Source organism: Synchiropus splendidus, chromosome 2, assembly GCF_027744825.2.
Source record: "Synchiropus splendidus isolate RoL2022-P1 chromosome 2, RoL_Sspl_1.0, whole genome shotgun sequence".
NCBI lineage: Eukaryota > Metazoa > Chordata > Actinopteri > Syngnathiformes > Callionymidae > Synchiropus > Synchiropus splendidus.
Window position 1 is genome coordinate 35,653,657 of NC_071335.1, and position 13,553 is coordinate 35,667,209.

The 13,553-nt window shown below is 42.4% G+C and overlaps 2 protein-coding genes across 3 annotated transcripts; one reads left to right on the forward strand and one right to left on the reverse strand.

The window, feature by feature from the left end:
- Positions 1–3,041: 3,041 nt before the first annotated feature.
- On the reverse strand, positions 3,042–9,741 carry LOC128753893 (sodium-dependent phosphate transport protein 2B-like). The gene is made up of 14 exons (XM_053856061.1): positions 9,642–9,741; positions 9,450–9,572; positions 8,656–8,704; positions 8,485–8,595; positions 7,134–7,262; positions 6,895–7,038; positions 6,711–6,822; positions 6,311–6,503; positions 5,485–5,580; positions 5,291–5,411; positions 4,754–4,921; positions 4,574–4,690; positions 4,378–4,502; positions 3,042–3,886 (listed from the first exon to the last, which is right to left on the reverse strand). The coding sequence occupies exons 2-14, from the start codon at positions 9,471–9,473 to the stop codon at positions 3,347–3,349; spliced, it is 1,929 nt and encodes a 642-aa protein (XP_053712036.1). The 5' UTR covers positions 9,474–9,572; positions 9,642–9,741; the 3' UTR covers positions 3,042–3,346.
- Positions 9,742–11,309: 1,568 nt separating this feature from the next.
- Positions 11,310–13,474, forward strand: LOC128754439 (OCIA domain-containing protein 1-like). Of its 2 annotated transcripts, none has more exons than XM_053857061.1 (8): positions 11,310–11,485; positions 11,600–11,687; positions 12,155–12,208; positions 12,285–12,332; positions 12,464–12,593; positions 12,664–12,818; positions 13,078–13,245; positions 13,315–13,474. In XM_053857061.1, exons 1-8 carry the CDS (start codon positions 11,432–11,434, stop codon positions 13,350–13,352), a joined length of 735 nt encoding a protein of 244 aa, XP_053713036.1. In that variant the 5' UTR covers positions 11,310–11,431; the 3' UTR covers positions 13,353–13,474. The 2 variants fall into 2 exon arrangements, with proteins under 2 accessions (XP_053713036.1, XP_053713038.1); XM_053857063.1 differs by having other exon boundaries at positions 11,603–11,687.
- Positions 13,475–13,553: the final 79 nt, after the last annotated feature.

Genomic DNA, 13,553 nt, shown 5'->3' on the forward strand with positions numbered 1-13,553 from the left:
ATACAACAGCATTCAGCTTGTCTCTGTAATCCAGTTTGCACTTGTTCCTTGTGTCTGTTGGCTCAAGTAAGTCTGGTGACCTGCTCCAAACCGAGGAGCAAGTAGAGGTGCTAGTGTCTGAGCAGGAATTTTCACTGAGGGCTTCAGTTCTTCAGCCGTCTGGGTGGAGATTACACTCCTTTAATCCCAAACACTTGGAGCTCTGTCCACCTCTGCCACAGAAGGGCAGTGTTGGCTTCGCTTGTCTTCACGTAGATTGAACTCATTGAACTATAAAACCACACACCCATGAGTCACAGCATTTGATTTGACCACATCCTAATTTGTTCCAATCCATGTGGGCGTCGCCAGCTTGTTCACTCCTGGTTTGGATGTAGATAAAGGGCTGATATTAATACTGCTGTTGGCAGGTTGGGAGATAATACTTTGACCTTAGGTATTGTAGTTTTATGTAAAGGCCATGATAAATTCGGAGTAAATCCAGAGTTCAATTTGGTTAGCTCACACCTGATACTCAACGACTGCAGGCGTGCTTTACTTTGCAGTACATACCAGCGCAAGTATGAGCCGTGATAAGATTAAGATGTCCGTCGTGTACCTGCTTTGAACTGGACAAGTGGAGGGATGGCAGGGTGTTATCAATGGCAGATAAGACCACCCACGCTTGGTCCTTCCTGGACATGTTGGGACATCAGGATGTAAGAGTCATGGAGAAATACATTTAGCAGAACAGGTGACGACATATTTGGTTTTGCTAATATCTGGAAATGCAACCAACATACCAATAAAAAAAAAAAAAATGCGAGTTAATTTTAATGAATGGATCACAGACACCACAGCAAACCATCGAAATGAGTGTGTGGTCCTACAGAGTAGGTGACCACATAAAGGTGGTGGTTCCAGATGTGATATCAAGCTATTGATAATGTATCTCTCGCTGGCCGCACGTGGTCTCAGGACATGTGATAGAGTAAAGCACCGCCTCATTCAGCGTGAGGCTGCAAACACTTCAGTGCCTGAAGCTACATGCTGCTCTGTAAAGTCTGTCAACACCATGGTGGAGGTATTTCTACAGCACACGCCATGATCTTTACAGGGCTCCATGAACATGCAAACTCATGCTACCACATGAATCAGCAGGCAAATCATGCAGAACACTATATGTTGGCTCATTCTGAATCACTATGAAATGGCTGAACAGTATCGTTTCACACTTCACTTCACGTGAACGTTATGTTTCATCTTGATAACCCTCGAGATAAAGGCATAACAGGCCTAAGCTTAGGTCAATAAATACGGTACTCCACAGTTTAGAAGTAGACTGAATACAACCTGAAGTTGCAGAGACAAGGGCAACTGTAGTTACCATTCGGGGGCCGACGGAGAGCAAGAGAGCGAATTTGACAGACTTAGATTCAGATGAGTCATAGAGTGACAGTGAAACGGTAAGTGGTGGGCAGCGCTTCATCGGAGTGCAGTGACAGCGCGTCTGTTTGCTGTGACGGTCCGTAAGTAAGACACTCTGGGGCCAATTGGTCGGAACACTGACGGAGGTCACGGGAATGCAAAAAAAAAACAAAGAAAATATAGAGAGTAGATGGCTGCAGAAGCACTAGAAACTGCAAGCAAAAATGCAGTACAATTACCAGAAGTGGTATTATTGGTCCCCACATACCCAGCCATCATCATTGTTGCTTGAGAGAGGAGGAAGAATATCACCTGTGGATCAGATAAACGTCTGTATAAGTTATGGTGACGCCATAATATACAAGCTAGATGTGATCTTTTCCTCCATTCCCAAACTTTGGGTCGCTCTCTACATTCTTCTTTTTCATCTCTGTGTTTTCAAGCTACGGCCTTTTAAAATAGTGAAGTCAAAGTTCAATATTTCATTGAAAAAACTCTGGCGCCTTAAGGTTAAATGACGTAGCACACCATTCCATGCATTCAGAGCAATGATAAACCTGCCATTCTAAAATGAGAAGAGTGTGGCGTATCGCCTGTTCACGCCGCCGCTCGCCAAAACGCTTCCTTGAACTTGGTTAGGAATGAACTGAGGAGTAAGAGCTGATTGACTTCGTGCTCTGGTTCACCTTCCCCACAGTCCATAAATCAGGTCCGTGGCAGACACGTGTGATTGTGAGTGGCATTGTGAGTGTCAAATCTGTGTGCCTCGGAATGACCTGTGCAGTACCACCAGTGGTGTTTACTCTCCCCTTGAATGAGTAAATGTCTGGCAGTTATTTATGCTCATCTATTTTTACGATCATTTTTTTGGATCAGAACCTGTTTTTCTATATCCAGATTTGTGCTCCTCTTTAAATCAAGTACTAGCAATAAACAATGTTTTAATATTATTTTTTGTCAGCCAAATGTTTTGTAACATCTTGCAGTGTGTTATTCTATATATATATATATATATATATATATATATATATATATATATATATATATATATATATGGAGGTAAATGATGTATCCATCACTGAATTTAAACTCTTTGAAATCTGTATTGAACTTTAGATAGATAGATGTTATGGGACTAATATTCGATTTTAAACTCACATTTAATATATACTTCAGACATGACGTGAAAAAAAACCCGACACAAATGGACAATTTTAGAAGCCAGACTAAAGAAAGGTTGTGAGATTTAGCAACAGGTAATATTGTAAACTGCACAGGAAGTTTGGGTGACTGAAGACAAGAGAGCGCCTCGTGACCGTGTAAAATAAACTATGGGGATCGGTGTGTGGACAGGTCTCCACCGCACAGTTGGACCACATGGCTGAGAGGTACAAGTTTATCAGAAGCACCTTTTTTTCTGTTGATTGATGTTGTGGAATCATTATAAGTCAGACTCTAACTTAACCATGTATTCAGTTCAATAGTTAATGTGACGACAACAGACATCATGACGTCGTACATTTATTCAGATGCACATTCATCTCAATTCATTTGACATATTCATTGAATACAATTACGCTAAATAAAAACAAAATTACTTTACACCCTAAAACGATGCGTTATAGCGGCTGCTGTGTCCTTTTCACACAGTTAACAAGTACGTGTATATACAAAAGGGGAAGTAGTGCGCTAACCTTCAATCCATGTGGACATTCATAACCCAACAGAAGTGAGCCCAGTGATGTGTTGAAAATGCCACCTTTGAATTTTAGCACTTTTCAATAACTTAAATCAAGCATTGATTACACTTTACACAAGACTTTTTCAGTTAAACTAGGTGTCAACATTTTCTACATCCTGATTGAAGTGCAAAACGCGAGCAATGACAGCTGTCATGAGATAATAAATAAAAGAAAGTGTCAGTATCGGCGGTATTCTATCAAAGATGGGTCATTTTAATTTCATTCAAATCCATCTCTTTGTCGTCATCACTCATGGCGTGGTTGTCATACACCGCTGAGTGTTTCCTGTTCTTCCCCAGAGAATCAGTGTCCGGCTGCGCCTCAACAGTTTGGCAGCATTTGCAGCAGCAGCAACACTTGGCGGTGCACATGCCCACCACTTTGTCCCAGGGCTCCAGAGAGTGAGCCCACAGAGGGAGGAAGTCCCAGGTCCGTAGAGGCGCGGGGAGACAGCCGGGCTTTTTCTTCTGCAGGACGTTGACCACGATGATGATGATCAACAGGACCAGCAGCGGCACCCCGACACCGACCAGAACCTTCCATCCGGCCAGAGAGAGGCTGAACACGAAGAGCGGCAGGATGAAGAAGCAGCAGACGATGTAGACCACTGCAAACCAGCGATAGGAGGCAGTGATGTTGCCCAGGGCTTTAGCCAGCCTGATGGGGATTCGAGTGAAGGGGATGGGGTACCACAGAATGATCCCCGAAATGTTGAACAGGAAGTGGACAAGGGCAATCTGGGAAAAAATGGTTGGGAATAGTTAGCATGGTCCAGGTTTTAAAAATGAAACTATCTTTTATATACCTGAATCTAACGTGTTTACAAACAAAAAAGTCTAATGTTTCTGTGCATTTTACAAGGAAGAAACTGCCCATTCAACCGATTCCTATTTCATTCTATTGAATAATGGTTAGCTAAGAGAGTTACATTTGGTTTCAGCTGTACCTCATGATGGTGCTGCTCACAGTATTCCAGTGAAAATATACATGAGAACATCTGTAATGACATTTCTTTTCAAAACTAAAGAGTAATGGTGAGAATCAAATTCACTATATGGAAGGCACATGTTTTATGTTAACTCCCAGTGGAGGGAAGGAAAAAGTGATCCTAAGTAGCTTTTGCTTTACCAAACTGTTATATTATATATGGATGAAATGTGAATCACTGTAGATAATAAAAAGAGAAAATATTGGGTTGGATTTGCGTCTTTCGAGCGAGCGAGCTGACCTGCAGAGAGTTCTCAAGCGTGTCCGGGGGACTGGCCATGGCTGCCAAAATAGCAGTGGTGGTTGTGCCAATATTTGAGCCCAGCGACAGCGGGTACGCTCTCTGTATGCTGATGACACCAATACCTATTTGAAGAGAAAAGTGTGTTGGGGAGGTGCGTTCAAGCCTCTCTGGATGGATGCTAGCGGACACTCACCAACAAGTGGAGTGATCGCTGAGGTGAAAACAGAGCTGCTCTGAACCACGAATGTCATTCCGGCGCCAACAAGGATGGCAAGGTAGCCGGTGACCCAGCCGAATGGAAAGGGGAAATCTGAGCACACAGAGTCGTATCATGAGTCTACAGGAACGTTCGGAGGAGACTGACGGCGCTCACCAGTGTTGAGGATTTTCTTGATGACGGTGGCCACTTGTCCCTTGAGCATGGAGTTGAGAAGCTTGACAATGAGGATCAAGCAGGTGCAGAGGACCAGCAGAGACAGTGCCAGGAGGATCAAGCCAGCCGCCATGTCGGACAGATTGATATTAACAAACAGATGAGTACCTGAAACAGAGAGCCGCACAGCGCTAGATTACATTTCTGTGTATATTTCAGCCTCTTCTGTGAACCACACTCAAAGCATCTCAAAGTCACTGTGACCTTCAACCCCTGCCCTAAGTCGCACTACTCTGCTGGTAAAGTAGTTATTGACTCTGTTCCGGCACAGGTCACACCTCACCACAATATGGTAATACGGACAGTGACTTTTCCCTGCCCTTGAAGAACACACCCCAGTCAAACCCTGCTCCCCCATGGGAAAGCCCTGAACAGTCTTGGTAGTTTTCCAAGTTCCAGTCACTCATACATTTTTCAGATCATTCGCTTGAAGAAATAAAACCTTCGTGCACAGGTAATGATGACCACATAACTCACATTTCTCAATGTTGACTGGTCGTGACACGTTTTTGAGAGTGGTGGTCACGTTGTCTTGAGTCCAGCAGAAGGATGGCGAGGTGCAGTTGTCTGGACCAGGAACCGTGACGTTCGTCAACGTCTGAAGAAGGAGCGTGATCAATTGCTAGCGACAGTAAACCACAGCCTTCTTGGTGTGAGGAACGTGATCGTACCGTGTTGGTGAAGGTTTTGCACCACCTCTTGATGAGACTCATGTTGCGGGCAGCGGGGTCTCCAGTGGCTATCATGCTTATAACATCCTTATCCAGCTACGACAGAGAGAGAGTGTGAAGACTTTAAAGCTGTTTTTTTTTCTTTGTTTTAAACAGTTTTAAGTAACACGATTGAAAAACACACTTTTGTCTTTTGTTTACCTCAAGATGAATTTCACAGTTAAACTACAGAAGAGCAGATCCAATGGTTTTTAAACATGAAAATATAAAAATAATATTAATAATAAATCAATTCATAGTCTATTATTTTATTTTTATTTATGTGTATTTCTTTTGAAAACAATAAAAAACTTGTATGTTTAACTTAAGATAAAATCTATTTGCCATATTTTTCTAAATAATAATTTGTGAATCCATTTCTCTTTCAATGAAACATTCATTTTTTTCCCAGTTTTCATGCAAGAGAGCAGTGATTTTAGGTGTATCAAGGTGATCCGTGACACGCCTTGCCAAGGAGCTATGAAGTAAAGGGATTTCATTTTCACTTATGCAAAAAAGTTTCTCAGGTGCTAAATGTTTCTTATGCCTCGCTTGAAAGGCCTTAACAGTTTGATGGTAACTTAACCTTTTTCCTCAAGGATGAATTACTTGTTTGTCACAGTCCCTCATGAAATTCCTAGTAGTAGATGTGAGGAATATTATTTCCTTCACCAGTAGTGTATAATAGTATTTGTGGTCAATAGTTTCTTTATATTTTTTATGTGGCCTTTATGTTCCCTTTATAAAGCGTAGATGTCTTTGTAACTCCCTGTGTGGATGAACTGACCATGATGATAGCGTCGGTGAGCGGGTCGGTGATGACGTTCAACAGATCTGGAGCCTCTCCACTCTGGATGTTGAAGGAGGTGATGATGAGCTTGGTGACTTCGTACAGGTAGCCGGTGGCCACCTCCAGGGGCAGCAGCACCAGCACAGACAGCCAGTTGAAGAAGTCGTGCACGGTGGCCCCGGCAAATGCTCTGCGGGTTGTGAAAGAGTGAAGCTCGTAAAGATCCGATGCCCTTTGATCTTTCAGATGGACATAAAGATATTACTGTTGGAAGAAAACCCTTGCTATTAATGGGTTTGATGACAGGGAGGAGTTCAAATAGATAAGATATGCATCCCCTGTATATATTGCTGTACATATTTGTTGCTGAGTAGTTTTTTTCAATGAGTATTTGTACCTGCGAAAGACGCTGCGGTCGCCAGCCTGGGTCATGGCGACCAGCGTGTTGGTGACTGAGGTGCCAATGTTGGTGCCCATGATGATCGGCACCGCCAGCTGCACCGTCAGCACTGCCAAGAGGAACAATTCATACGTCTCCTCTTGATGTTTCACGCGTAAAAACAGCCAAGATCTTTACTGACATCCTGAAGACACCATGCTGACCACGATGGAGGAGGACGTGGACGAGCTTTGGACCAGCAAGGTGACCAGGACGCCGATAACCAGGCCGGCCAGAGGGTTGGCCAGAACGGCATTGTCCTGGAAGATGTCTCCAGCTGCCTTGCCTGGAATGAGAAGAAGGGGATTTGAATTCTGTCTGGGACACTATCTTTTCATAAATGAACCAGGAGTGCTGTGAATACAAGGAGACGGTTTTTACCTCCAACCAGCTGGAAGGCCGAGCTCAGGATGTCAAGGGAGCAGATGAACATGTAGAGGAAAGCTACCAGCAGGACTATTTTCCCCACGGCCTCCAACACCCTCAGCACCTTTCCTTTGGTGTCCAGCGCTGGGGAAGGCATAAACAATAGTAGTTTGTTTCTGTCATAGCAGGGGTGTGGTTCCATTACTGAAGCCAGAACTTTTCACACAGTTCCTGGAAATGAGTCTCTCCTGCGAGTCTCTTCCACTCTGAACGGTGCGTACATCGCCTCAGAGGTAGATCTTCGAATTAACTTTTTCAATTTTGTTTCTGCTTCTAAACAGAACCTCACTCTGACTTAACTCCCAAGACATGTAAAACTTCATTCTATGAAAAGCAGTGACGCAGTTGTGGCATGACTAATCTAGGAATCATCTTCTCCATGACTCTGGTCCATGACTGATATCCTGGTTCGAGCTTGGACAAGCCCTTTTAGTGTCTAACATTGGACCATCATTACTCCATAGTGAGGTGAACCACCAATCTTCTGTTATGGTTGAATACCATTTCTGAGTCTGCACTTTCAAACCAGCTGACATTAGTTACCCTCATTGTATATAACACTTGCAATATCACTGTTGTAGAGCATTATGGCACCATGGTGCCTTCTAAAACCATCACTATGAGGTGAGACTTTGCCCTGTCTCACTGACAGGAAGCTCTTCTAACCCCTGGATTGAAACTTTCTGCCATATTAATAGAGCAATGACTGGCTTTAAAAATGTACAAAAGGTCACATTTAAGAGCATAAATAGTTGTGGACAATATGTGGACAACCAGGACATCTGTCGCTGACTGTAAAAGTTCAGACTTTCTCAACATTTGGCATCTTCTGAGGACACAAACGTGATGACATACATATACAAACTGAACTTTAAACTGCACATATATACACTAATCCTGGCTCTGCTTCAAAGAGGGACACATTTCTTTTCAATCTGACAGTGTGCTTGCAGAGCGAAACTACAATATAATCCATAAGTGACTTGTCTTGATATGCACATGAGACATTTGAAATCATGTTCATCAGAATTATGAAACAGAACTATGTAATGAGTGACCAGTCGTCACAATGGCGGAGGATTTATTTACTCCAGAGACCGACACGATACTCTGTTTTCTATCTACCATGGAACCATAATTATTTACGGCCCTCCTAAGTATTGCTGTCGAAGTCAATGATTTTATTGCCCCGGAGCAATCTGTTCTCCGATTATCAGCCCGGCACGCAATCTCTCCACCCAGCCTGTGCTTTACATTAATAACTATTCAACAACAGCGCGTGATGTAACATGAATGTTCAACTCACCTGACCACGGAACCCCCGTGTCCTGGAGCTCAGGTAAGTTCCAGGGGTCGTCGTTCTGCGCTTCATCATCGATTAGAGCCAACGTGGAATGTGCCGTACTCTTCTCAAACTCTGTGGCAAATGATGTTTTTATGTGATTTGTTGATATGCTTTTGGCGCGTTAATATTTACCCGTGCTTCCACTGTGAACCTCAAGTTGTTTGTTTCGGGGAGAACCAGACTGGAAAATAGAAGGAGGGTTTCAGTCAGACTTTATAGAGGTAAATACTGTATATTCTTCATTAAGCTTATTAAATGTCTTCTGTTTTATCACTGCAGCTTGGAAAGGTGGAATGGAAACATCTCACACACATTTTCCCCTCGCATGCCAAAGTATTGATCAGAGAGTCACGTGGTTGAGTGACAGTAAAATTCCATCCATTACGACACAATAGGAGATGACGTTTTATGAGTACCATTTTAAACATATAAGAGAATGCCGAGGTGTGGTGGTGTGAGATTGTTGAGAAATTCATTCAGTTTTTGATGAATACGACCATAAGGACATGAACAGTCTCCTGTACTGAAAGTATACAGTGGTGAAAAAAAAAGACATTCAATCTCAAATATCGCCATGAAATCTTTTTTTGTGAGTTTCAAAGGGGGTGGCTGCCTTCTACAGACACAGATACAAACAATATTTTTTTGTTTGCTTGTTGTTTAAACAAAAAAACTAACAAAACTAAACTCTTGACAGTTTGAATATAAGTCAACAAATGACAAAACTGAACAGACAAATAAATAAACCGCCACATCAGAGTCCAAAAACTTTCCACCACTGTAAATATTAATTTTAAGATAGCAAAAAAATAAAATATTTAAACACAAGACATGAAAACAACTTGGTGGATTAATATGAATGATAATGTGAATATGAATGCGAAGTTCAGAATATTTATCCTTACTCTATTGCGGCTTCTGCTCACCTGCGGCACGCTGAGCGAGTCCATGCTGTCCGTGTGCGCGTCAGGGTGTGGTCTGATCTCAGGTGAGCTCCGGCTTTAAAGGTGCTGCCTCCCGACAGGGAAAGGGGACATGTGGAGAGTCCGCTGAGGGCAACAGAAGCAATGATCCACCACCTTCACATCACCGTCTGTCCAGAGATAAGATGAACACACCTTGGAAAGCTTGATTAGTTGGAGATGAATCTGCATGTTGTGTTGCAATCCAGCTCATGTTTTGCCTGATAAGTTGTACGGTCCCTGCGCTACGTCTGTCCACCCCACGGTGACGGAGGCCCCAGCATGCTGCTCTGGAAAGAGGCCACGCTGAGGCCGATGGGTATTGGTGTTTGATCGAAGGGGTGCCTGTCATGTGACGCGTGTCATTCAGGCTTCACTCAACTTGTGCATTTCAGTGAGCATCCAGGGTCGGGGGGGTCGGTTTCTCATCAGTCAATAATAGAAAATGTGATTCATTTGAGACCAGATGTCATGTCCACACTGATGTACTGGGTTTCCATAAATATGGAGGGACCTTCTCTCACATGCTCCAAGTACAACACATGTTGAGGACATTCTTTTGAAAAGGCTCCAAGGCAGTTGGGATCACTATTTACCTCTAAACTCATTCATGCGGTCTAAATGAATCTGAAGCCGAATCTGTGCTGTGAATGTAAACGATAGGAAGCGATGCCAGTTGGTGTGTTAAAGCTACCTGAGTCTAGATTAAGCACATGTTGGAGGAAGAATGTCGGAGACCATCATTGATGTTCATGGATGTGGAGAAGGAGAGGAAGATTAGGTTAGAGTGGAGGAGGTTGAGTGGATGTGGTAACCGAAGGAAGACAAAATAGAAAATGTGTTCAATATTTTCATTTTTCCATATCGTAAATGAATACCACAATCTTTAATTCCATTTATTTTATTTTTATTCTTTTTATTATTAGTAGACATAGGGTTATAACTCATTCTGGGTATTTTATGAGCTCTTGAAGAATGGAAACATCCTGAACAGCAACAGCAACACAAGGACGCTGGTAGAAAATCACGCTCTTTATTAAGATTTAGCATCACCACTCCATATGTGTTTAAAATGTTGGTGGACACCGCTGGAAACCTGTTGAAGCACTCACATAGCAAATAGACCTTTGCTGTCATACTGTAAAGTCAATAATACTTTTCCGAAATGTTTTATTTATTGTCTTTTTTTCCATCAATGTTGTGTCTCTTTTCAGCTTTAAACAATATAACAATTACAATTGAAATATGCCCATCATTTTTACAACGCTGATACAAAAGTTACTCATTAATCATCATTCAATCATTTATGAACTTAATTAGTAAGAATTAGGTCAAAAGCTTTATGGTTGTGGATAAGACACAACTCGATTTTATTAATATGGTATTACGGATAGACGTGTTCACCTCTGGGTAAAACTGTATTTCATTTGAAGTGAACTCAATACCACATATGTCGATAGCTTGACTTGTAATGCTAAATATCGAAAAGCTTTAACACCAATTTTCTTTCATAACGTGTCTCATATAGCTGTAGCGATCACAGATTACGACTTGACAATATTACAATTCTTGTGCGCGCGAGCCAAAAGCGCAAATAAAATGTTCAGATCAGTGGCTGTAGATCTGTATTCCACCACAAGGTGGCAGACAAACATTCCGTGTGGAATTGGGCACCCGTAAAAAAAAATGAAATCCTTTTAAAATATTTGTAATATTCAAATAAATGTAAATAATTGTTTAAAAATATCGATCAACGATTCTTTCTCCATATTTAGTGATGTGTTAATGACATTCTACAGAAGCCAACTTCCATTTCCGGGTTACATCACTATCAGCGACAGAGATGACATTGGATCAAACTGCGCGAAAGTCTGTTGAATAAGACGCTCGTTCGTCAATTATCAGATGAATTAGAAAAGTCTGTAAGTGCTGGCGTCCTGGTCAACATGTCATCCACCAGCACAGACTACGGCGCGGAGCAGAATGCGCCTCAAAGACAGGTAAACAACAACAACACGCTCCGTTGCTAACATGCTAACTAGCTGGAGTTGGACTGCAGCAAGTCTGTCATGGACTCATCCCGCTGAAGTTTTGGTTTGTCTCTGCTGGTTCAGCAGTTACCATTCGGCCCGGACTATGTCCTGACTGAGGAGGAGAGGAGAGTGTTGAAAGAGTGCAACTCTGAGAGCTTCTGGTACAGATGTAAGTGTCATGTGGGGACCTGCAAGTTTGACTGAAGTTCAAGGTGAACACCATGTCAGTCTTGACGCTATTCCGTCAGTCAGTTGGCTTGTTTGGAAGAAGTAATAGTCTGATTTTTAAGTCATTGTCAGCCTCGTGGTCCAGCAACTGACGGCTAATATGGTTGTGTGAATGTCCCCTTCGCATAAATATTCATTTCGTCACATATAAGAGTGTGACACAAAACTTTAACATGTTTCCCGAAGGAACCTCTCTATTTTGTGCCAGATTTAATGTTATTATTTCACGATAAATACTACTTTCTTCACTGCTGGACAAAATCATGACAAAAGTAAAGAAGGATCATCAAGTTTTAAAATGACTTTAATATACTTTATCGAATGATCTCCCTCAATAAGGAGATTTAGATTAGATCAATAAACTCATAGGATGCTAGACCTTATCAGTCTGATATCCTTCATTTACAGCGTTGCCTCTCTCCTTGCTCAGCATGGCCACCACCCAATTCCTTGTTTCTAAAGGTAAAAACGTGACTCAGACTCATTACCTGATTTGTGACTTCATTTTTAAAGTATCTAATTTGCTCTTAATGCACAGGGACTCTGACAGCCCATCGCAGATTTGGATCACTACCCAAGGTTTTCTGTGAGTCGGCGTTTTGTCGTTTCTCATATTACTTTAGGAGCATTGTGCTTATAAGAAGTTGAATATCATATAGAATCCCATGTAAACTTAGACATTGTTGAGCTTTTGTTGTTTTGGTTGTGTCTCTTCAGTCGCCGGGTTCCTTGGCTTTACAGCGGGAAGGATCTCATACCAGAAGACGTACATGGAGAGGCTCAGCAGGCTGGAGAACTCTCCTCTGGGTGAATTCCTGAGGCAGAAGTCACAGAGGCAGTCACCATAGTGAGTTTGTCATGGTGACTCGCATGCTGGATGCAAAGCCTGACCACGACTACTGTCATTTCTTTCCTAGTTCTACAGCCTCTCAGTCAGAGATGAGTGATTCCAGCATGCAGTCCTTCGACAGCAGTTTTCAGACTTCAGAAGCCTCCACGCTCTCCAGCGATTATGGATATAATCCAGATGCCACTCCTGATTTGTCTCGGATGAATGACCTTAATACTCAAGGTTTGCTATTTAAAAAAGAAAAAAAAGTGGCAAAGTGTGTTAAATCCTTTTGCACTAATAAAGGGATTTCTGCAGAATTCATTCAAGACTTCTCAAACAGAAACCAGATTCTTTGAATAATATAGCTCATTACATTATATTGTCATTGTTTCCTTTGTTGCATGCAAAGCCTCCAATCCACCACTTCATGCGCACAGTTGATATGAATGAAGACATGGTATGAGTTTAAAAACAGCTTTGCACTTGCATCTCCTCACAGCACCAGCACAGTCCTATATGGATGAAGAGAAACCCAGCAAGAAGACCATTCTTTATGAAGATCTGAGGCTTAAAAACAGAGAGAACTATGAGGTGACCCTCACGCAGAGATCTGAGGCGCTGCTCAAACCCGCGCCGGAGAGTGCGCCTAAAAGGCCCACCAAAGAAGGTGAGTGGCCTCTCTGGAAACCTGGCCAAACCATTGGTTGCTGTTAAGTCTCATCCTACTGTGTTACAGTGAAGAAGAACATTTATGGAGACACCTGGGAGGAATAGGTTCTGGACCTTGGATGTTCTGCCGCCAGGTTGTGATGGTGCAGCACATGAAACACTATGGTCTTCTTCTCTTTGTTTTGATTGCTCTTTAAGTGACCCGATTAAAAACCTTGCCAGTCCAACTTTCTCTGGTCTGATAATTCTCTTCCGTGATGCATATTGTCAGCAGTGCATGTTGACAGTTTCAATGGACACAATATC